This window comes from Ranitomeya variabilis, chromosome 5 (assembly GCF_051348905.1).
Source record: "Ranitomeya variabilis isolate aRanVar5 chromosome 5, aRanVar5.hap1, whole genome shotgun sequence".
NCBI lineage: Eukaryota > Metazoa > Chordata > Amphibia > Anura > Dendrobatidae > Ranitomeya > Ranitomeya variabilis.
Window position 1 is genome coordinate 537,710,045 of NC_135236.1, and position 26,275 is coordinate 537,736,319.

The window sequence follows — 26,275 nt, forward strand, 5'->3', positions numbered from 1 at the left end:
CATTCTGTGTGGAGCAATATATAAAACATATATAGAATGGAGCATTTTATGGGGCCCATTCTCTATGGAGCATTATATGGGGTCCATTGTGAATGGAGCATTATATGGGACACAAACTGCATGGAGCAATATATAAGGCCCATTCTGTATGGAGCATTTTATGGGTCTCATTCTATATATACCATTATATAGGGCCCATTCTATATGGAGCATTCTATGGGGTCCATTCTGAATGGAACATTATATGAGGCACATACTGCATGGAGCAATATATAATGCCCATTCTGTATGGAGCAATATATGAGTCCCATTCTTTCTGGAGCATTATATAAGGGTTCTTCTGTATATAGCATTATATGAAGCCAATTCTGTATGGAGTATTACATAAGGCCTATAATGCATGGAGCAATATACGGGGCCCATCCTGTATGAAGTGATACATGGAGCCCATTTTGTATGGATTATTATATGAGGCTCATTCTGTATATAACATTATATGCCCATTATGTATGGAGCATTATATGGGGCCCATTCTGTATGAAGCATTTTATGGGGCCCATTCTGTATGGAGCATTACATGGGGCCCATTCTGTATGGAGCATTATATGAGGACCATTTTGTACATAGTGATACACAAGGCCCATTCTGTATGGAGTAATATATGGGGTTTATTCTGTATGGAGTAATATATGGGGCCTATTCTGTATGGAGTAATATATGGGGCCCATTCTGTATGACGTATTATATGGGGCTCATTCTGTACAGAGTAATACATGGAGCCCATTCCGTTTGTAAAATTATATGTGGCCCATTCCGTTTGTAAAATTATATGTGGCCCATTCTGTGTGGAGCAATATATAAAACATATATAGAATGGAGCATTTTATGGGGCCCATTCTCTATGGAACATTATTTGGGGCCCATTCTGTATGGAGCATTATATGGGGCCCATTATTTAGGAAACATTATCTGGGTCTCATTCTATATATACCGTTATATGGGGCCCATTCTATATGGTGCATTATATGGCACCCATTCTGGAGCATTATATAAGGTTCCTTCAGTATATAGCATTACATGGTGCCAATTCTGTACGGAGTATTACATAAGGCCTATAATGCATGGAGCAATGTATGGGGCCCATCCTGTATGAAGTGATACATGGAGCCCATTTTGTATGGATTATTATATGAAGCTCATTCTGTATATAACATTATATGCCCATTCTGTATGGAGCATTATATGGGGCCCATTCTGTATGGAGCATTATATGGGGCCCATTATGTATGGAGCATAACACGGGGCCTATTTTGTATGGAGCATTACACAGGGCCCATTCTGTACGGAGTGATACACAAGGCCCATTCTGTATGGAGTATTACATGGGGCCCATAATGGATGGAGCAATAAATGGGGCCCATGTTGAGTGAAGTAATATATGAGGCCCATTCAGTATAGAGTATTATATGGGGTTTATTCTGTATGGAGTAATAAATGGGGCCTATTAGGTATGGAGTAATATATGGGGCCCATTCTGTATGGAGCAATATGAGGCCCATTCTGTATGGAGCATTATATGGGGCCCATTCTTTATGAAACATTATCTGGGTCTTATTCTATATATACCATTATATAGGGCTCATTCTTAATGGAGAATTATATGGGGCACAAACTGCATGGAGCAATTTATAAGGCTCATTCTCTATATAGCATTATATAGAGCCCACTCTATGAAGAATTATATGGGTTCCATTCTATATGGAGCAATATATGGAGTCTATTCTGTATGGAGCAATATATAAGACCCATTCTGTTTGGAGCATTATATGGGGTCCATTCTGTACGGAGTGATACATAACGCCCATTCTGTATGGAGTATTATATGGGGCCCATAATGGATGAAGCAATATATGGGGCCCATTGTGAGTGAAGTATTATATGTGGCCCATTCACTATGTAGTAGTATATGGGCCCATTCTGTATCGAGTAATATATGGGGCCCATTTAGTATGGAGCATTATATTGGGCACATTCTTTAAGGAGCATTACATGAGGCCTATTATACTTTATGGAGCATTATATGAGGCCTATTATACTGTATGGAGCATTATATGGGGTCCATTATTCTGTTTTAAGCATTATGTGGGGTCCATCATGTATGGAGCATTATATGGGGTGTTATTTTGTATTGAGCATTATATGGGGTTCAGTATTATGTACGAAGCATTATATGGTATTCATTATTCTATATAGAGCATAATAAGGAGGCCACTATTCTGTATGGAGCAGTATATAAGGCCCCTTATTCTATATGAAGTATTATATGAGACCCATTATTCTTTATGGAGCATCATATGGGGTCCATTATTCTGTATGGAGTATTATATTAGGGCCATTATTCTGTATGAAACATTTTATGGGGTTCATTATTCTGTATGAAGCAATATATGGGGCTCATTATACTGTATGGAGAACTATGTGGTGACCGTAATACTCTATATGGAGGACTATACAGTCTAGTCTCAAAATAAAACTTTTGATTTAACCCAGGGCACGCACGCTCATAAAGAATGGGCCCCATATATTTATCCATACATAAAAAATAGCAAATACTCATTTCTCCTCGCTGGCCACAGGTCTGAACTCCTCGGAGTCGCTGTTTTCTGGTTCTCTGCAATGTGACTGCTTAGAGCAGAGGGCGCACTGTAGTGACATCATTGTGCCCCGCTGCCCTGGGACGGCACAGACAGAAAACACTGAGAAGACACCAGATGTTTGAAGGGAGAGGTAAGCAATGCAAATGCTGGGGCTCTGAGCAAGCGGGGGGCCCACTCGCGTGCACTGGCACTGGACTCTCCCTGCTCACAGGCACCATAGTGTGCCAATGTCGACGGCGAGTTGGCCCCTCTGCTTGCTCAGAGCCCCGGCACTTTGTGGTGACTCCAGCTTTGTCTGAAGTCTGTAATTACAAGGGAGGATGGTATCAGCACTTTCCCCTCCCTCTTTAACCCCTTTTCCACCTTGGACTTATCCAAACGTCCCTGTGACTCCTGCCTTATTGACCTGGGATGTATGGATACGTCTCATCTTTAAGGCGGCACCACGACTGCTGTTCTGCGACAGCATTAAAATTCCGGTGCCATTTTGGAGCTGGCCACATATAGTTGTTGTCCTGAGGGGTGTTGATGAACCTCCGCAACTACGATCGCTGTGATTGGCTGTTCAATCCTGTGGTGCCCATAATACTGTGTGGAGGACTATACTGTCCAGTCTAAAATGAAAACTTTTGATTCCCCCCAGGGCACGCACTGTGTGCTGCGAGGATTAATCGGTTTCTGAGTGATTTTAGAATAGACATCACTTACAAAATGTAAGAAGCGAAATCTTTGGCATTGTACTATACTTATATTTCTCTGCCATATCTGTTAATCATGAATCATGGTGTGTGTTACAGGGGCCCACTGATACTCTATAAAACCTGGAGCCGGCCCTGAACTCAGTTGAGATACCCCACTCCCTCATAATTGCAGCACTCAGATCAGAGGTCTGCAGTTCCAAGGGTAAGGGAGTGGGGAAGTTCTCTGATATAAGATCTGCAATTACACAAGTACTCCATAACAGTGGCTCATCCACAGATCCACCCCCCACCCCAATAAAATAGTATTTTTTATTTTACAAAATGTTTTAGCACATTATAAATTCTATGAGCGTCTTATAAAGCTAAACATACAGTATATAATTTTTTTTACAATACAAAGGAAATATTTCAGTTAAAGAGATGATCCACTACCTTGTGTAAATATGCCCATCGATTTAAACATTTTAAATAAGCATTTCTGTAAAAACCTGATGTTGCCATATGTGTCTGTAAACGGCGGTATCACTGCTTGCTCAGACCCAATCACATGACCTTGGCTGCAGCCACCTTTAACATCCACTGATGTCACATCAACTTATGGACCCCCTTGCACCACCCAGGTGCAAGCACTCCCCCTAATCCAGTCACGCGCCGGATACTGGGTTGTGACCTGCAGTACATATTGATGTGGAACTATCGCTGACGGCAGGTAAACAGCAATTATACTCTTCGCCATGTATCATACGTACATATTGTTAGCACCTCTTGTCATGTCCCTTTTGTGAGTCTTATAATAAAGGCTAACGCTTGGTCCATTGTATATTGGTGGAATTTACAATCTGTCTTGCTGCTAGTGTGATGCCACAATTCTTTTCGGCTCACTACCGAGTATACTAGCCCACATGTTTGTTTTTTTATGTTTTCTTTTTTTTTGTTGTTACATTTGATTTCTGTGTGCTTCTTTTCCTTATATGTTTCTACCCTTTATAGCACTGAACTGTATTATTACAGTAGTCCTGCTAAAAATGCAAGGTTGTATAAAACTAGATACCTTATTTACATTTACACAGGTCACGGGCATTTTGTCAAGGGGTTAATATTTGCTTTACTTATAAATTAATGTATGTAGACTGCATGGGAATAATTAAAGGGAACCTGTTAACTAATTCATGGTGCCTAATTAAGATGACTCTCCTATGTACACCTAAGAGTGATTTGTCTATCAAGTTGGTCGCAGGATACAGTGCAGATCAGAACCAAGAAAGATTTTCTTTGTCAGTGAATCAGTAAACGTATATATGGTTAATAAACACAGTAAATAGTATATATATATATATATATATATATCTATATATATATATCTATATATATATATCTATATATATATCTATATATATATATAGATCTATCTATATATAGATATATATCTATATATCTATATATATTCTATTTTTCCACTTCCAGTAGGACAGTCACGTGAATCAGAAATTCTTCAAGACTTTACCTGTCTTTCGCGCTGTTATAAAATAATCAAAATGCTCTCGATTTAACCAAAATGCTCTCGATTTAACCAACATTTGATCATATCCTGAATTCCTTCAATTGTCTTTTGGAAATTTTAATAGTATCTGTTGATGGAAAAAAACATTTTCAATATGTGAAATTCTTTTGGTTATTGCAATCAAGTCTTTACAAGTCTGGTATTTAAAACAGATGATATAATGTTATTTGTTCACCCTTTCCTTACCCGCTGGCTGCATGGTGGCCGCAATATTGGACTGCTCTTCATCCTGTGGCCTCCGTAGTACAGTCAAGCGGCGGAAGCCGCCACAGACTTCAGCTCTCTTTTGCGCGGTTAATTTATTGAAAACCTCTCGATCTAACCAATATTTGCTCCGATCCGGATTTGCTTCATCTGACTTTTGGGCACGTATACAGCATCTGTTGATGGAGAAAAAAATGTTTCAATATGTGAAATTCTTTTGGTTATTGCAATCAAGTCTTTACAAGTCTGGTATTTAAAAGAGATGATATAATGTTTTTTGAAGACAATTAAGTTAGTCCAAATAGATTTTCTTACCACATTATGAAAAATGTTAATTACATGTAGAAGTTACATGGACAGCTTGAAGAACATCGCTTTTCCCAGTGATGCTCCAGAGAATTAAGATGACAATCTCTATGTACACACAGGAGCAACCTGCTTATCAAGCTGGTTGCAGGATACAGTGCAGATCAGAACCAATCAAGATTTTCTTTGTGAGTGAATCAGTAAACATATATATGGTTAATAAATACATTATATAGCGAATATATGCATATAAACATATAGTTGTGCTCAAAAGTTTACATACCCTGGCAGAATTTTTGCTTTCTTGACCTTTCTTCAGAGAATATGAAAACACCAAAACTCATGATTAGTGGTTGGGTAGAGCCATTTATTGTCAAACTACGGTTTTCTCTTTTTAAATCATAATGTCAACCCAAAACATCCACATGACCCTAATCAAAAGTAAACATACCCCATTTCTTAATACTGTGTATTACCCCCTCAACATCTATGCCAAGTTAAAGTCTTTTGTGGTAGTTATGGATGAGGTTCTTTATTTTCTCAGATGGTAAAGATGCGCAATCTTCTTGGCAAATAGCCTCCAGTTCCTGCAAATTCTTGGACTGTCTAGCATGAACCGCGCGATTGAAATCTCCTCAGAGTGGCTCAATGATATTGAGGTCAGAAGACTGAGATGGCCACTCCAGAAACTTCACTGTGTTCTGCTGTAGCCAATGACCGATCGACTTGGCCATGTGCTTTGGATTGTTGTCATGATGGAACGTCCAAGTACGTCCCATGTGCATGATGATTGCAAATTTGCCTCTAGTATTTGTTGATTATATGATGCATTCATCTTTTCTTCAACTTTGACCAAGATTCCTGTGCCTTTGTAGCTCACACACATCCCCAAAACATCAGCAATTCACCTCCGTGCTTTACAGTAGGAATGGTGTTCCTTTCCCCATAGGTCTTGTTGACCTTTATGCAAATGTAAGGTTTAGGTTTGTGGAGAAAAAGTTCCATTTTGGTCTCATCACTCCAAATTACGGTATTTTTCGCTTGAGTGATAGTGGGCCTCTTCATGTGTCCAGTTGGTGTCAGGTCATGATTGCCAGCAGCCATCCATTTATTCCACTCTTCTCGCATGTAGACTTTAAACGGCTTGTTTATAGAAACATCGAGAGGTTGCAGCTGGCTGGTAAGCCCCCCTGGAATTACCGCAAGATGGGTCTTCACTTCTTTAAACACTTTTTTTGTGTTTTCACTAATATGTGCCCTGAACTGGTCTAGCACTAACAGGGCTGTTTTTTTCAGAAGTCCTCCAGGACAATTGGACCACACTTTATCAACCCACAATCTCATTCCGTTCTCGTCCATCCATCCTTTCTCGTGAACGTGCACAACAACTCCTTGTGGGATAGCTTCTTTGGGCATGTTCTTTCTTTTAAAAATTAACATTGGTGGTAGTTTCGTGCCATCGGCACAGCAGGACAACACAATTGTGTAGTGTTTTTTTTCATGTTCTGCAGTTTTTACCGTTACCGTTTTGGCACCCTCTGCCTCAACAGTTCTGTTGGATGGCACGTCAAAGGTTAGAGGGACTTCATCCATATTCCCAATCTGGCCTAATTCATATCCATTTTTCTTTCTGCTGTCAATTACAAACTTGTGGAAAGACAGAATCTTAGCTTCATATTCTTGTGGCATTTTTTGCGCAATTCTAGTTTTGGTGCGCATAGCAAGGCCACATCTCTTCATAAATCTGAAGCACCATGATGGTGATCCAGTGAAGTCCTTGATGCCTTTCTCAGCAGCAATCCGCTTGGCTTCGCATATGATCATTTTCGCTGAGACCGAAAGGCCATTATTTCTGTGGCCTATGATCCACTCTTTTACATCCACGTCTAACTTTGGCCACTTTGCACCACGCCTACGAAGACCAGATCTGCTTTTTCCCGCTTTTTGCAGCTCATCCTCCTGTTTCCTCCACTCTCTTATTTTTTCAGTTGGAGGCGGTCCGAAATGTCTCTCTGCTGCTCTGTTCCCATGCTCTTCAGCGTATTTTATAACCTCCAGTTTAAAGGGAATTTTATATGCATGCCTTTTCTGCTTTGACATTCTTGAAAAATGCGCACTATGCAGCAGCTAACTGTACGGTAATTTTCTGCAACAAAATACAGTACTGAAACAATTGTCAGCTCTGTCCTTCATAGTTATTTATGGGGGCATTGTAACTGAGAATATGAATGAATACTACTGCTGTAGAAAAGATATGGGCTGCGCATCCAAAAATCACAAGTTGATCTAGTGGTGTTAGGCAAAAATGTACTGTATTCAACTGAACAAGAAGTTTTTACTTTAACATTATGATCAGACTTATAAAGCCTACTGCCAAGTCACGGCAAATCTATGTGTCCATAACGTTAAATACCGTACTGTAGCCTTAAATGTGTGGAGTAATGTGCCAACCACCGCCACAGTGACAATGAACCAGCAGGGTGGGTACCTGGTGCCTCACAGTACCCATGCTGCAAGCCTAGAGGCTGTAAGAGGGGTTCCGCATATTATTGCTCACTAAGAGGTTTGCCGTCATGTGCTAGCGGCTTCATATAGTCTAATCAGATTGTTAAACTAAGAACCTCATGTTCAGTTTCATTTTGCCTAGATCAAGTTATGATTTTAGATGTGTAGCCCATGTCTTTTTCTACACCTATGATGAATGAAAAACATTGTTATGGGGGATCTGTGGTGATGCACTGTTATGGGGGATCTGCGCATGACACTATTATGGGGGATCTGTGGTGACGCACTGGTATGGGGAATCTGCAGGATACACACTTATTGAGAGATCTGCAGATGAATCACTGTTAAGAGGATCTGCGGATGACACTATTATGGGAGATCTGTGGTTACGCACTATTATGGGGGATCTGTAGTGACGCACTGTTATTGGGATCTGCGGATGACACACTGTTATGGGGATCTGTGGTGATGCACTGTTATGGGAATCTGTGGTGATGCACTGTTATGGGATCTGCAGGGTACACACTTATTGGAGGAAATCTGCAGAAGACGCACTGTTAAGGGGATATGCGGATGACACTGTTTTGGGAGATCTGTGGTTACGCACTATTATGGGGATCTGTAATGACGCACTGTTATGGGGATCTACGGATGACACACTGTTATGGGGGATGTTGTGAATTCTGCTTTTGGGCTCCCTCCGGTGGTTGTAGGTGGTAATGCAGTTGTCTCTGGGTTGCAGCCCTGGTCAGGTGTATCCGCTGATTGCAGTTCTGACTGGGGTATTTAGGCGTGCAGGATTCATTAGTCCTTGACAGTTGTCCATTGTTTTTGGAGGTTTTGTCCTTGCCTGGTTCCTTCTGCCCTGCTGCCAAATCTGCAAAGATAAGTGTCTGGTTTTTGTGGCACACATGTTGTGTGCTTAATAATTTAGTGCTATTCAGTGTTTTTTTTGTCCAGCTTAGATTGTATCAGTATTTTCTCAGTCATGTTGGATTCTCAGGAGTTGCAGATATACATTCAATGTCTTTAGTTAGATTGTGGAACTTTTTGTATTATCTGCTGTGGATATTTTTAGAGTTTTAATACTGACCGCTTAGTATTCTGTCCTATCTTTCCCTGTTTAGAGTGGCCTCTTTTGCTGAAATCTGTTTTCTGCCTGTGTGTGTCTTTCCTCTCCTATTCACAGTCAATATTTGTGGGGGGCTGCCTATCCTTTGGGGTTCTGCTCTGAGGCAAGATAGTATTCCTATTTCTATCTATAGGGGTATTTAGTCCTCCGGCTGTGTCGAGGTGTCTAGGGTTTGTTAGGCACACCCCACGGCTACTTCTAGTTGCGGTGTTAGTTCAGGGTTTGCGGTCAGTACAGATTCCACTTCTCCTGAGAAAGTCTCATGCGGCTCCAGTCACCGGATCATAACACGGGGACCTGTGGTGACGCACTGTTAAGGGGATCTGCGGACGACACACTGTTATGGGGGATCTGTTGTGACGCACTGTTATGGGGATCTGTGGTGATACACTGTTATCGGGGATCTGCGGTGATGCACTGTTATCGGGGATCTGCGGATGACACTGTTATGAGGGATCTGTGGTGACGCACTGGTATGGGGAATCTGCAGGGTACACACTTATTGAGAGACCTGCGGATGACGCACTGTTATGGGAATCTGTGGTGATGCACTGTTATGGGGATCTGCAAGGTAAACAATTATTGGGGGATCTGCTGATGACGCACTGTTATGGGGATCTGCAAGGTAAACAATTATTGGGGGGGATCTGCTGATGACGCACTGTTATGGAGGATGTTACACCAAATATAGCTGCAACCCCCATCAATCGTCTGAATACACCCATTGGTACAGTATATTCTGAAGGATGATGGGGGTTATGCTTTACTTCAATGTGTACTCACCTCTCCCAAGGATCTCGGACTAGTGTAAATAACAAGTGTTACACTATACATTGTGCAGGGATAAGATATCTGATTGGTGGAGACAGCTCAGCAACAGTTCCCTCCACCAATCAATATCTCTCCCTGCAAAGGAGGAGGAGAATCATGCTTCTCTCCCCCCTCTGCTTTAGGGCTCAGTGTGCGGCGGAGCCCAGAATTCTCCATGCTGCCAGCTACTGGTATTTGCTGGTCTACTGCAGCGCATGCGCAGATCGAGAGCTCAGTAACAGCGAGCATTATCTGCGCATGCGCTGGATCGGCGGCCATTTTCTTGAAGTCATGTGTGGTAGACACAGGCACTCATTCTAGAAACCGGAAACTCCGGATTCCGAAAGTGCAATGGCGCTGGCGAGCATTTTGTCACCCGCGCACAGCCGACCACAGGAGATGACAGCGACAAACACCGGAGATGGCCGCGCCGCCACCCCCAGCTCCAGGCCTGCTCCATTGCCCCACCGGTGACCCTGCTTCCTACCAGTCTGCTCCGCAGCCACCGCCAACCCCTCAGTAAGCAATATTTTCTTCTTTTTCCCTATTTTTTTCACTATTCCGATTGTAAGACGCACCCCCATTCCCCCCCAATTTGGGGGAAATAAAAGTGCATCTTACAAAGCGGAAAATACGGTACCTTGTTCCAGAAGATTTGAGGCTTATCTATGTGCCGTTTTGCGCATTGTAGGTGAGATACTTTGTGGCATTTGTGCAGTAATGGCTTTCTTTTGGCGGCTCGACCATGCAGCCCATTTTTCTTCAAGTGGCTCCTTATTGTGCATCTTCAAACAGCCACACTGCTAGTTTTCAGAGAGTCCTGTATTTCAGCTGATGTTATTTGTGGGTTTCTCTTTGAATGCCGAATAATTTTCCTGGCAGTTGTGGACGACATTTTTGTTGGTCTACCTGATCGTGATTTTGTTTTTACAGAGCCCCTGATTTTCCATTTGTTAAAAACAGTTTGAACGCTGCTGACTGGCATTACCAACTCCTTGGATATCTTTTTGTATCCCTTTAATGTTTTATACAGTTCAACTACCTTTTCCCATAGATCCATTGCCAATTCTTTTGCTTTCCCCATGACTCAATGCAGAAACGTCAGTGGCTAGATGAAAGATGGAAGAGTCTGTCTAGATCCCAAAAACTCACTCAGCCATAATACACGCACACTGATTACAAGCAAACAGGTCACAGGTGAGGATGTTACCTTTGGTAGCCATTCAAACCCATTTGTGTCAACGTCTGTGCATGTTATCAGGCCAAAATCACCAGAGTATGTGAACTTCTGATCAGGGTCATTTGGATGTTTTGGGTTGTCATTATTATTTAACCCCTTTCAGCCATCGGACGGAATAGTACGTCCAAAGGCAGCACCTCCCGCTTTGATGCGGGCTCCGACGGTGAGCCCGCATCAAAGTCAGGACATCTCAGCTGTTTTGAACAGCTGACATGTGCCCACTAGGCGTGGGCGTAATCATGATCCGCCCATACCTATTATCTAGTTAAATGCCACTGTCAAACTCTGACAGCGGCATTTAACGCGCTTCCGGCCATGATCAGGCGTCAGCATCTCCATCTGCGCACGCGCGGCATCCCGCGGCCATTTTCTTGAAGCTGTGGCCAGCAGAGCGCCGCTTCTGCGCACGCGCGGCCAAAGGAAGATGGCCGCCCCCACCGATACTTTTTTTAGTAAAGTTTGAAATTTGAAAGAACCTAGACATATTTGGTGTCTATAAACTCAAAATGACCTGGAGAATAATAATGGCAGGTCAGTTTTAGCATTTAGTGAACCTAGCAAAAAAGCCAAACAAAAAACAAGTGTGGGATCGCACTTTTTTTGCAATTTCACTGCACATGGAATTTTTCTCAAAATTTCTAGTACACAACATGGTAAAACAATGGTGCCACTCAAAAGAACAACTCGTCCTGGAAAAAAGAAGCCCTCACATGGCAATACTGATGGAAAAATAAAAAAGTTATGGCTCTGAAAAGGAGGGGAGCGAAAAACAATAAAAGCTCCGGGGGTGAAGGGGTTAAAAAGAAAGAACACAGTAGTTTGCTAATAAATGGCCTCACCCAACCACTATCCATGAGAAGAGAAAAGGGTTGGGTGTCATCATTCATATTCTCTGAAAAAAAGGCCAGGAAAGCAACAATTCTGAATTTCTGAATTCTGCTGGGGTATGTAAACTTTTGAGAACGACTGTATGTGTGTATATATATATATATATATATATATATATATATATATATATATATATATATATATATATATATATATATATGTATACATAAAAATATATTCTATTTTTTCACTTCCAGTAGGACAGCCTGAGGGCCAATTGTGAAGAATCAGAAATTCTTTAAGACTTTACCTGCCGTCCTCGCTGATATACATTCCGCGCTGTTTTGATTTTTCCATAACCTGGTCATAGCTGGAATTGCGGATTTTTATAGGATCTGTTGACGGAAAAACAAAATGTTTCATTATATGAAATTTTCTTGCCTCTTTCAATCAAGTCTTTACAAGTCTAGTAATTTAACACAGATGATATAATGTTTTATGAAGACAATTAACGTGAACCTGCCACCAGGTTTGGCTGATGCGGCCATCACCTTTCAGGGCTCATCTACAGCATTCTGTAATGCTGCAGATAAGCCCCCGATCCGACCTGAAAGATAAGAAAAATACGTCTTATTATACTCACCCGGGGGCGGTCCGGTCCGATAGGTACTGCAGGTCCAGGTCAGGCGCCTCCCATCTTCTTATGATCGCCGCCCTCCTGCTTGCATCATAGCCATGCGCAGGCATACTTATCTGCCCTGTTGAGGGCAGAGGAAAGAACTGCAGTGCGGAGGTGGCAGGAAAGGTCAGAGGCCCGGCACCTACGCACTGCAGTACTGTGCCCTCAACAGGGCAGATAAGTATACCTGTGCTGGAGCGCGGTGCTGGGGAGCCATGAAGCAAGCAGCAGGGCGGCCATCATGAGAAGATGGGAGGTGCCGGACCCGGACCTGCGACACCCATCGGACCGCCCCCCAGGTGAGTATAATAAAACTTATTTTTCTTATCTTACAGGTCGGATCGGGGGCTTATCTGCAGCACTATATAATGGTATAGATAAGCCCTGAAAGGCGGTGCTAATTACACTTAGAAGATACATGGACAGCTTGCAGACCATCAAGCCTCAGGTAAGCTCAGTACCATAGGGTAAAAAAGGGTCCAGCACTTATGCAAGCCCATTCCTTTCCGAAATGATGCTCTTCCTGTCTGTAATTAGTGACGACATTCCACACTCGGGCATGTGCCGGCTGTAGGCCAACACAGTGGGGTTGGTGTAGTGGGGGAGCGGTGAGGATTGGCTTTGTATTTTTATGCATCATCCTAACAACCCTTGTAATATGTCCAACAAAGGCGAGGACTCGAGATAACATTTTTATGAGACGGAATTAAAACTAAAGAATTCAACCAGGATTTAATTGTAAAAGAGAACTTCTAGATCATTTGTAAATAGAGGAAAAAGAAAGAGCGCAATAATAGTGCACACACAGCTGTTATATTCAAAGTGAAAAAAGCTTTATTGAGACTAATTTACAGTGCTTCTGGACATAAAAACATTGAAAACAGCATGTAAAAACATACCCAAACATGTTCAATGTCCTCAGTATATGAGGACACGAAAAATAGCTGGCTCACAGGAAAAATAATCCCTAAGGTCCACCCAGTGAGTATCATACAATTCATACAATATGAGCAATGCACATGCATCCGTATCAGGTATCGGTGTCGAGTCCCCCTTAAATTTGTCTGAAATGTTAGAAAACAGGTATCTTCTGCAGTAGTCAATAAATTGTCCACCATGAAATCCCACTAGGTCCTGGCACATAGACTCTATTAATCCTGTGCTGCAATGAATAAATGGGATGAATCCGCCTGTGACTCAAAAAATGGCTTGTTTTCATGTGACCTCTATCAGTTACCATACCAGGTTGAAAAGACATATGCTGGTATACAGTCTGTATCTATATATACTGATGGGGGCTTCCCCACCTATACACCCGATACATGCATTACCCACAATACAAAACAGCATAATTACATAGCGTATACTCACTAGGAAGGCTGGAGCCAGCTGTCTGCCTACGCGTGTCGCTGCACACGGTAGCTTCGTCAGGGGAACTGTCTAGATGTTGTGGTGGTGCCCGCTTGACCTTCTTTTTCTTTGGAACTTCTAGATCATTATTACGATAAGGATACAATAAATCATTATTGAAAAAACGTTGTTTTTTTTTTCATTTTCCATATTATTGTCTTCATATTTTTTAAATTAATAGATCGGAAATATTGCAATTGTCATACACCAATAACAGTGATTCCTAACAAACAGGCAATCCCTGCATGTATTGTGGCTGTCGTACACAAGAGGGGCATGCAGCTGCGGCGACTCACCCTTATTTTTCGAGCACGCAGGATGTACTCTATTAGCACTTGAGCGTGCTCGGATAACACCTTATGCGAACATGCTCGCTCATCACTAATCACAATACCCTAACCCTGTTCTGTGCAGAAGATTTTCCAGCAGTCTTATTATCATTACATTCAGAATTACATTTATGTAAAATCACCTGTAAGATGGCCGCCGGACTGGTCCTTGAGGGAACATATGTATCCCTGAGGTTGGTAGCTTAGGTAAAGTAAGCCCAAGAAAGCAGGCTCCAGCAAGTATAGTGCTGAGAATATTAATGAGACGAATCAGGGCCGGGTTTTGTGAGCAGTCAGATGGGTGGGACTGGATGATCAAATATCCCCACCTTGGGGGCGTGGAATGGCAATTAAAATGGAGACCAGGTGTCTCATTTAATATTTGTAGGTATGGAGACATCCCATGTGTTTGCTAAAGGACACTAACTTGAGCAGTCAAACCTACATTATTCCTGCACATACATTAAATGGGAGTATACTCGGGACTACAGATCAAAAGAAGGACTTCGGTATTCTCGTTACAAGTAAGATGAGCAGCAGTACTTAATGTCAAGCAGCAGCCGCAAAAGCAAACAAGATGTTAGGGTGTATAAAAACAGAGATAAAATCCTGAGATCCCAACGTATTATGACCCCTTTACAAACCACTGGTGAGGCCACGTCTAGAATATGGAATACAGTTTTGGGCTCCACATTTTAAAAAGGAAATTAAAGCGGGGGGCCCACTCGCATGCACTGGCACTGGACTCTCCCTGCTCACAGGCACCATAGTGTGCCAATGTCGATGGCGAGTTGGCCCCTCTGCTTGCTCAGAGCCCCGGCACTTTGTGGTGACTCCAGCTTTGTCTGAGGTCTGTAATTACAAGGGAGGATGGTATGATCTGATACCCTCACTTTCCCCTCTCTCTTTAACCCCCTTTTCCAACCTGGACGTATCCAAACGTCCCTGTGACTCGTGCCTTATTGACCTGGGATGTATGGATACGTCTCATCTTTAAAGGGAACCTGTCACCTGAATTTGGCGGGACAGGTTTGCGGTCATATGGGCGGGGTTTTCGGGTGTTTGATTCACCCTTTCCTTACCCGCTGGCTGCATGCTGGCCGCAATATTGGACTGCTCTTCATCCTGTGGCCTCCGTAGTACAGTCAAGCGGCGGAAGCCGCCAAGGACTTCAGCTCTCTTTTGCGCGGTTAATTTATTGAAAACCTCTCGATCTAACCAATATTTGCTCCAATCTGGATTTGCTTCATCTGACTTTTGGGCACGTATACAGCATCTGTTGATGGAGAAAAAAATGTTTTTTGAAGACAATTAAGTTAGTCCAAATAGATTTTCTCACCACATTATGAAAAATGCTAATTACATGTAGAAGTTACATGGACAGCTTGAAGAACATCGCTTTTCCCAGTGATGCTCCAGAGAATTAAGATGACAATCTCTATGTACACACAGGAGCAACCTGCTTATCAAGCTGGTTGCAGGATACAGTGCAGATCAGAACCAATCAAGATTTTCTTTGTCAGTGAATCAGTAAACATATATATGGTTAATAAATACATTATATAGCGAATATATGCGTATAGTTAAACATATAGTTGTGCTCGAAAGTTTACATACCCTGGCAGAATTTTTGCTTTCTTGGCCTTTTTTCAGAGAATATGAAAACACCAAAACTTTTTCTCCATTCATGATTAGCGGTTGGGTGAAGCCATTTATTATCAAACTACTGTTTTCTCTTTTTAAATCATAATGTCAACCCAAAACATCCAAATGACCCTGATCTAAAGTATACATACCCCATTTCTTAATACTGTGTATTAACCCCTCAACATCTATGCCAAGTTAAAGTCTTTTGTGGTAGTTATGGATGAGGTTCTTTATTTTCTCAGATGGTAAAGATGCGCAATCTTCTTGGCAAATAGCCTCCAGTTCCTGCAAATTCTTGGACTGTCTAGCATGAACCGCGCGATTGAAATCTCCTCAGAGTGGCTCAATGATATTGAGGTCAGAAGACTGAGATGGCCACTCTAGAACCTTCACTCTGTTCTGCTGTAGCCAATGACCGATCGACTTGGCCTTGTGCTTTGGATTGTTGTCATGTTGGAACGTCCAAGTACGTCCCATGCGCATGATTGCAAATTTGCCTCCAGTATTTGTTGATAATGTGCTGCATTCATCTTTTCCTCAACTTTGACCAAGATTCCTGTGCCTTTGCAGTTCACACACATCCCCAAAACATCAGCAATTCACCTCCGTGCTTTACAGTAGGAATGGTGTTCCTTTCCTCATCGGCCTTGTTGACCTCTATGCAAATGTAACGTTTATGTTTGTGGACAAAAAATTCCATTTTGGTCTCATCACTACAGATTGCCGTATTTTTTTTCGCTTTATAAGACACACCTGATTATAAGATGCACCTAGGTTTTAGAGGAGGAAAATAAGAAAAAATATATTTTGAGCCAAATAGTGTGCAAAAACCTTTAATTAAATAACAAAATATTATTTTAACATAATAGACTCAACAGCAGCATTGTGGGTAACATGTAAGAACAGTCCCATGTACCGTAAGTAACGACAAAAGCCATGTTCTGGCTAACAAGTGAGGAGAAACTTTAATCCTCAGGCACCACAATCTTCTAGTGAATCCCAGGAATTCCTCATCACTGCTGTCAGAGTTTAGGAAGCTCAGGTCCACACAGTCATTAGTGTCACTTTCTTCACTGTCCTCATATAGCATACCATCTTCGGTGCCATCTAAGGCATTGCTAATCCCACATTTTTTTAATGAACTTATAACCGTTTCATCCTTTAATGATTGCCATGATGTCTTCACCCACTCACAAACTTGAGTGATAGTGGGCCTCTTCATGTGTCCAGTTGGTGTCAGGTCATGATTGCCAGCAGCCATCCATTTATTCCACTCTTTTCGCATGTAGACTTTAAACGACTTGTTTATAGAAACATCGAGAGTTTGCAGCTGGCTGGTAAGCCCCCCAGGAATTACCGCAAGATGGGTCTTCACTTCTTTAAACACTTTTTTGTGTTTTCACTAATATGTGCCCTGAACTGGTCTAGCACTAACAGGGCTGTTTTTTTCAGAAGTCCTCCAGGACAATTGGACCACACTTTATCAACCCACAGTCTCATTCCGTTCTCGTCCATCCATCCTTTCTCGTGAACGTGCACAACAACTCCTTGTGGGATAGCTTCTTTGGGCATGGTTTTTTTTTAAAAAAAATTAACATTGGTGGTAGTTTCGTGCCATCGGCACAGCAGGACAACACAACTGTGTAGTGTTTTTTTTCATGTTCTGCAGTTTTTACCGTTACCGTTTTGGCACCATTTGCCTCAACAGTTCTGTTGGATGGCACGTCAAAGGTTAGAGGGACTTCATCCATATTCCCAATCTGGCCTAATTCATATCCATTTTTCTTTCTGCTGTCAATTACAAACTTGTGGAAAGACAGAATCTTAGCTTCATATTCTTGTGGCATTTTTTGCGCAATTCTAGTTTCGGTGCGCATAGCAAGGCCACATCTCTTCATAAATCTGAAGCACCATGATGGTGATCCAGTGAAGTCCTTGATGCCTTTCTCAGCAGCAATCCGCTTGGCTTCGCATATGATCATTTTCGCTGAGACCGAAAGGCCATTATTTCTGTGGCCTATGATCCACTCTTTTACATCCACGTCTAACTCTGGCCACTTTGCACCACGCCTACGAAGACCAGATCTGCTTTTTGCAGCTCATCCTCCTGTTTCCTCCACTCTCTTATTTTTTCAGTTGGAGACGGTCCGAAATGTCTCTCTGCTGTTCTGTTCCCATGCTCTTCAGCGTATTTTATAACCTCCAGTTTAAAGGGAATTTTCTATGCATGCCTTTTCTGCTTTGACATTCTTGAAAAATGCGCACTATGCAGCAGCTAACTGTACGGTATTTTTCAGCAACAAAATACAGTACTGAAACAATTGTCAGCTCTGTCCTTCATATTTATTTATGGGGGCATTGTAACTGAGAATATGAATGAATACTACTGCTGTAGAAAAGATATGGGCTGCACATCCAAAAATCACAAGTTGATCTAGTGGTGTTAGGCAAAAATGTACTGTATTCAACTGAACAAGAAGTTTTTGCGGATGACGCACTGTTATGGGGATCTGTGGTGACGCACTGGTATGGGGAGTCTGCAGGGTACACACTTATTGAGAGACCTGCGGATGACGCACTGTTATGGGGATCTGTGGTGATGCACTGTTATGGGGATCTGCAAGGTTAAAGGGAACCTGTCACCACGTTTTTGGAAGATGGGATAAAAATAGCGTTAAATAGGGGCAGAGGTGGGCATTACATTAGTGTGTTTGTTATGCGTTTATTACCCACCTAAGTTGCCGAAATACCTTTGCAAAGTCTCCGTTTTCGCCTGTCAATCAGGCTGGTCTGGTCAAAAGGGCGTCTTGTCTTCACCCAGATCTTGCGTAGTTTTCCGTTGGTGGCGTAGTGGTGTGCGCATGCCCAAAGTCCTGAATCCTCTGCCAGGGGATTTAAAAGAGCGCGCTGTTCGTTTTCATTGGTGATCGGTGGGCGCGGCCATCTTCCTTTGGCCGCGCGTGCGCAGAAGCGGCGCTCTGCTGGCCGCGGCTTCAGGAAAATGGCCGCGGGATGCCGCGCGTGCGCAGATGGATATCGCGGCGGCCATTTTCCTGAAGCCGCGGCCAGCAGAGCGCCGCTTCTGCGCACGCGCGGCCAAAGGAAGATGGCCGCGCCCACCGATCACCAATGAAAACGAACAGCGCGCTCTTTTAAATCCCCTGGCAGAGGATTCGGGACCTTGGGCATGCGCACACCACTACGCCACCAACGGAAAACTACGCAAAATCTGGGGGAAGACAACGCCCTTTTGACCAGACCAGCCTGATTGACAGGCGAAAACGGAGACTTTGCAAAGGTATTTTGGCAACTTAGGTGGGTAATAAACGCATAACAAACACACTAATGTAACGCCCACCTCTGCCCCTATTTAACGCTATTTTTATCCCATCTTCCAAAAACGTGGTGACAGGTTCCCTTTAACAATTATTGGGGGATCTGCTGATGACGCACTGTTATGGGGATCTGCAAGGTAAACAATTATTGGGGGGATCTGCTGATGACGCACTGTTATGGAGGATGTTACAAATATGGCTGCAACCCCCATCATTCGTCTGAATACACCCATTGGTACAGTATATTCTGAAGGATGATGGGGGTTATGCTTTACTTCCAATGTGTACTCACCTCTCCCAAGGATCTCGGACTAGTGTAAATAACAAGTGTAAGGGTACCGTCACACAGTGCCATTTTGATCGCTACGACGGTACGATTCGTGACGTTCTAGCGATATCCATACGATATCGCAGTGTCTGACACGCAGCAGCGATCAGGGATCCTGCTGAGAATCGTACGTCGTAGCAGATCGTATGGAACTTTCTTTCGTCGCTTGATCACCCGCTGACATCGCTGGATCGTTGTGTGTGACAGCGATCCAGCGATGTGTTCGCTTGTAACCAGGGTAAACATCGGGTAACTAAGCGCAGGGCCGCGCTTAGTAACCCGATGTTTACCGTGGTTACCAGCGTAAACGTAAAAAAACAAACAGTACATACTCACATTCCGGTGTCTGTCCCCGGCGTCTCAGCTTCTCTGCACTGTGAGCGCCGGCAAGCCGGAAAGCGAGCACAGCGGTGACGTCACCGCTCTGCTTTCCGGCTATGGCGCTTACACAGTGGAGAGAAGCAGAACGCCGGGGGACAGACACCGGAATGTGAGTATGTACTGTTATTTTTTTTTTAAGTTTACGCTGGTAACCAGGGTAAACATCGGGTTACTAAGCGCGGCCCTGCGCTTAGTAACCCGATGTTTACCCTGGTTACCCGGGGACTTCGGCATCGCTCCAGCGCCGTGATTGCAACGTGTGACCGCAGTCTACGACGCTGGAGCGATAATCATACGATGCTACGACGTCACGAATCGTGCCGTCGTATCGATGTAAATGGTACTGTGTGACGGTACCCTTACACTATACATTGTGCAGGGATAAGATATCTGATTGGTGGAGACAGCTCAGCAACAGTTCCCTCCACCAATCAATATCTCTCCCTGCAAAGCAGGAGGAGAATCATGCTTCTCTCCCCCCTCTGCTTTAGGGCACCGTGTGCGGTGGAGCCCAGAATTCTCCATGCTGCCAGCTACTGGTATTTGCTGGTCTACTGCAGCGCATGCGCAGATCGAGAGCTCAGTAACAGCGAGCATTATCTGCGCATGCGCTGGATCGGCGGCCATTTTGTTGAAGTCCTGTGTGGTAGACACAGGCACTCATTCTAGAAACCGGAAACTCCGGATTCCGAAAGTGCAATGGCGCCGGCGAGCATTATGTCACCCGCGCACAGCCGAACACCGGAGATGACAGCGACAAACACCGGAGATGACCGCGCCGCCACCCCCAGCTCCAGGCCTGCTCCATTGCCCCACCGGTGACCCTGCTTCCTACCAGTCTGCTCTGCAGCCACCGCCAACCCCTCAGTAAGCAATATTTTCTTCTTTTTCTCTATTTTTTTCACTATTCCGATTGTAAGACGCACCCCCATTCCCCCCCAATTTGGGGGAAATAAAAGTGCGTCTTACAAAGCGGAAAATACGGTACCTTGTTCCAGAAGATTTGAGGCTTATCTATGTGCCGTTTTGCGCATTGTAGGTGAGATACTTTGTGGCATTTGTGCAGTAATGGCTTTCTTTTGGCGGCTCGACCATGCAGCCCATTTTTCTTCAAGTGGCTCCTTATTGTGCACCTTCAAACAGCCACACTGCTAGTTTTCAGAGAGTCCTGTATTTCAGCTGATATTATTTGTGGGTTTCTCTTTGAATCCCGAATAATTTTCCTGGCAGTTGTGGACGACATTTTTGTTGGTCTACCTGATCGTGATTTTGTTTTTACAGAGCCCCTGATTTTCCATTTGTTAAAAACAGTTTGAACGCTGCTGACTGGCATTACCAACTCCTTGGATATCTTTTTGTATCCCTTTAATGTTTTATACAGTTCAACTACCTTTTCCCATAGATCCATTGCCAATTCTTTTGCTTTCCCCATGACTCAATGCAGAAACGTCAGTGGCTAGATGAAAGATGGAAGAGTCTGTCTAGATCCCAAAAACTCACTCAGCCATAATACACGCACACTGATTACAAGCAAACAGGTCACAGGTGAGGATGTTACCTTTGGTAGCCATTCAAACCCATTTGTGTCAACGTCTGTGCATGTTATCAGGCCAAAATCACCAGAGTATGTGAACTTCTGATCAGGGTCATTTGGATGTTTTGGGTTGTCATTATTATTTAACCCCTTTCAGCCATCGGACGGAATAGTACGTCCAAAGGCAGCACCTCCCGCTTTGATGCGGGCTCCGACGGTGAGCCCGCATCAAAGTCAGGACATCTCAGCTGTTTTGAACAGCTGACATGTGCCCACTAGGCGTGGGCGTAATCATGATCCGCCCATACCTATTATCTAGTTAAATGCCACTGTCAAACTCTGACAGCGGCATTTAACGCGCTTCCGGCCATGATCAGGCGTCAGCATCTCCATCTGCGCACGCGCGGCATCCCGCGGCCATTTTCTTGAAGCTGTGGCCAGCAGAGCGCCGCTTCTGCGCACGCGCGGCCAAAGGAAGATGGCCGCCCCCACCGATACTTTTTTTAGTAAAGTTTGAAATTTGAAAGAACCTAGACATATTTGGTGTCTATAAACTCAAAATGACCTGGAGAATAATAATGGCAGGTCAGTTTTAGCATTTAGTGAACCTAGCAAAAAAGCCAAACAAAAAACAAGTGTGGGATCGCACTTTTTTTGCAATTTCACTGCACATGGAATTTTTCTCAAAATTTCTAGTACACAACATGGTAAAACAATGGTGCCACTCAAAAGAACAACTCGTCCTGGAAAAAAGAAGCCCTCACATGGCAATACTGATGGAAAAATAAAAAAGTTATGGCTCTGAAAAGGAGGGGAGCGAAAAACAATAAAAGCTCCGGGGGTGAAGGGGTTAAAAAGAAAGAACACAGTAGTTTGCTAATAAATGGCCTCACCCAACCACTATCCATGAGAAGAGAAAAGGGTTGGGTGTCATCATTCATATTCTCTGAAAAAAAGGCCAGGAAAGCAACAATTCTGAATTTCTGAATTCTGCTGGGGTATGTAAACTTTTGAGAACGACTGTATGTGTGTATATATATATATATATATATATATATATATATATATATATATATATATATATATATATATATATATATATATATGTATACATAAAAATATATTCTATTTTTTCACTTCCAGTAGGACAGCCTGAGGGCCAATTGTGAAGAATCAGAAATTCTTTAAGACTTTACCTGCCGTCCTCGCTGATATACATTCCGCGCTGTTTTGATTTTTCCATAACCTGGTCATAGCTGGAATTGCGGATTTTTATAGGATCTGTTGACGGAAAAACAAAATGTTTCATTATATGAAATTTTCTTGCCTCTTTCAATCAAGTCTTTACAAGTCTAGTAATTTAACACAGATGATATAATGTTTTATGAAGACAATTAACGTGAACCTGCCACCAGGTTTGGCTGATGCGGCCATCACCTTTCAGGGCTCATCTACAGCATTCTGTAATGCTGCAGATAAGCCCCCGATCCGACCTGAAAGATAAGAAAAATACGTCTTATTATACTCACCCGGGGGCGGTCCGGTCCGATAGGTACTGCAGGTCCAGGTCAGGCGCCTCCCATCTTCTTATGATCGCCGCCCTCCTGCTTGCATCATAGCCATGCGCAGGCATACTTATCTGCCCTGTTGAGGGCAGAGGAAAGAACTGCAGTGCGGAGGTGGCAGGAAAGGTCAGAGGCCCGGCACCTACGCACTGCAGTACTGTGCCCTCAACAGGGCAGATAAGTATACCTGTGCTGGAGCGCGGTGCTGGGGAGCCATGAAGCAAGCAGCAGGGCGGCCATCATGAGAAGATGGGAGGTGCCGGACCCGGACCTGCGACACCCATCGGACCGCCCCCCAGGTGAGTATAATAAAACTTATTTTTCTTATCTTACAGGTCGGATCGGGGGCTTATCTGCAGCACTATATAATGGTATAGATAAGCCCTGAAAGGCGGTGGCCGTATCGTATATCAGCCAAACCTGGTGACAGGTTCACTTTAAGTTAGTCCAGAAAGATGTTCTCACCACACTGTGAAAAGTGCTAATTACACTTAGAAGATACATGGACAGCTTGCAGACCATCAAGCCTCAGGTAAGCTCAGTACCATAGGGTAAAAAAGGGTCCAGCACTTATGCAAGCCCATTCCTTTCCGAAATGATGCTCTTCCTGTCTGTAATTAGTGACGACATTCCACACTCGGGCATGTGCCGGCTGTAGGCCAACACAGTGGGGTTGGTGTAGTGGGGGAGCGGTGAGGATTGGCTTTGTATTTTTATGCATCATCCTAACAACCCTTGTAATATGTCCAACAAAGGCGAGGACTCGAGATAACATTTTTATGAGACGGAATTAAAACTAAAGAATTCAACCAGGATTTAATTGTAAAAGAGAACTTCTAGATCATTTGTAAATAGACGAAAAAGAAAGAGCGCAATAATAGTGCACACACAGCTGTTATATTCAAAGTGAAAAAAGCTTTATTGAGACTAATTTACAGTGCTTCTGGACATAAAAACATTGAAAACAGCATGTAAAAACATACCCAAACATGTTCAATGTCCTCAGTATATGAGGACACGAAAAATAGCTGGCTCACAGGAAAAATAATCCCTAAGGTCCACCCAGTGAGTATCATACAATTCATACAATATGAGCAATGCACATGCATCCGTATCAGGTATCGGTGTCGAGTCCCCCTTAAATTTGTCTGAAATGTTAGAAAACAGGTATCTTCTGCAGTAGTCAATAAATTGTCCACCATGAAATCCCACTAGGTCCTGGCACATAGACTCTATTAATCCTGTGCTGCAATGAATAAATGGGATTAATCCACCTGTGACTCAAAAAATGGCTTGTTTTCATGTGACCTCTATCAGTTACCATACCAGGTTGAAAAGACATATGCTGGTATACAGTCTGTATCTATATATATATATATATACTGATGGGGGCTTCCCCACCTATATACCCGATACATGCATTACCCACAATACAAAACAGCATAATTACATAGCGTATACTCACTAGGAAGGCTGGAGCCAGCTGTCTGCCTACGCGGGTCGCTGCACACGGTAGCTTCGTCAGGGGAACTGTCTAGATGTTGTGGTGGTGCCCGCTTGACCTTCTTTTTCTTTTGAACTTCTAGATCATTATTACGATAAGGATACAATAAATCATTATTGAAAAAATGTTGTTTTTTTTTTCATTTTCCATATTATTGTCTTCATATTTTTTAAATTAATAGATCGGAAATATTGCAATTGTCATACACCAATAATAGTGATTCCTAACAAACAGGCAATCCCTGCATGTATTGTGGCTGTCGTACACAAGAGGGGCATGCAGCTGCGGCGACTCACCCTTATTTTTCGAGCACGCAGGATGTACTCTATTAGCACTTGAGCGTGCTCGGATAACACCTTATGCGAACATGCTCGCTCATCACTAATCACAATACCCTAACCCTGTTCTGTGCAGAAGATTTTCCAGCAGTCTTATTATCATTACATTCAGAAATCACCTGTAAGATGGCCGCCGGACTGGTCCTTGAGGGAACATATGTATCCCTGAGGTTGGTAGCTTAGGTAAAGTAAGCCCAAGAAAGCAGGCTCCAGCCAGTATAGTGCTGAGAATATTAATGAGACGAATCAGGGCCAGGTTTTGTGAGCAGTCAGATGGGTGGGACTGGATGATCAAACATCCCCATCTCGGGGGCGTGGAATGGCAATTAAAATGGAGACCAGGTGTCTCATTTAATATTTGTAGGTATGGAGACATCCCATGTGTTTGCTAAAGGACACTAACTTGAGCAGTCAAACCTACATTATTCCTGCACATACATTAAATGGGAGTATACTCGGGACTACAGATCAAAAGAAGGACTTAGGTATTCTCGTTACAAGTAAGATGAGCAGCAGTACTTAATGTCAAGCAGCAGCCGCAAAAGCAAACAAGATTATAGGGTGTATAAAAACAGAGATAAAATCCTGAGATCCCAACGTATTATGACCCCTTTATAAACCACTGGTGAGGCCACGTCTAGAATATGGAATACAGTTTTGGGCTCCACATTTTAACCCCTTCCTGACATCGGACGTACTATCCCGTCGAGGTGGGGTGGGCCCCCATGACCACGGACGGGATAGTACGTCCAGCGCGATCGGCGGCGCTCACGGGGGGAGCGCGGCCGGGTGTCAGCTGCCTATCGCAGCTGACATCCGGCACTATGTGCCAGGAGCGGTCACGGACCGCTCCCGGCACATTAACCCCCGGCACACCGCGATCAAACATGATCGCGATGTGCCGGCGGTGCAGGGAAGCATCGCGCAGGGAGGGGGCTCCCTGCGGGCTTCCCTGAGCCCCCCGCAGCAACGCGATGTGATCGCGTTGCTGCGAGGGTCTTACCTCCCTCCCTGCCTGCTCCAGACCCGGATCCAAGATGGCCGCGGATCCGGGTCCTGCAGGGAGGGAGGTGGCTTCACAGAAGCCTGCTCAGAGCAGGCACTGTGAAGCAGCCTGCACTTCTCTCAGATCGGTGATCTGTCAGAGTGCTATGCAAACTGGCAGATCACCGATCTGTATTGTCCCCCCCTGGGGCAAAGTAACAAAGTTAAAAAAAAAATTTCCAAATGTGTAAAAAAAAAAAAAAAAAAAAAAAAAAAAAACCCAAAATAATGAAAAAA

At 43.5% G+C, this 26,275-nt stretch overlaps 1 protein-coding gene across 1 annotated transcript in view; it reads right to left on the minus strand.

Moving 5' to 3' along the window:
* LOC143775093 (uncharacterized) overlaps positions 1-26,275 on the minus strand; it is a 184,014-nt gene that overhangs the window by 121,465 nt on the left and 36,274 nt on the right. The window contains exons 8-13 of the mRNA XM_077262932.1: positions 24,648-24,734; positions 22,784-22,868; positions 15,445-15,638; positions 13,995-14,111; positions 12,255-12,339; positions 5,106-5,299 (exon numbers count right to left, since the gene is read on the minus strand). Coding sequence (XP_077119047.1) covers positions 5,106-5,299; positions 12,255-12,339; positions 13,995-14,111; positions 15,445-15,638; positions 22,784-22,868; positions 24,648-24,734 — 762 coding nt within the window. The remainder of the gene's footprint in view (positions 1-5,105; positions 5,300-12,254; positions 12,340-13,994; positions 14,112-15,444; positions 15,639-22,783; positions 22,869-24,647; positions 24,735-26,275) is intronic.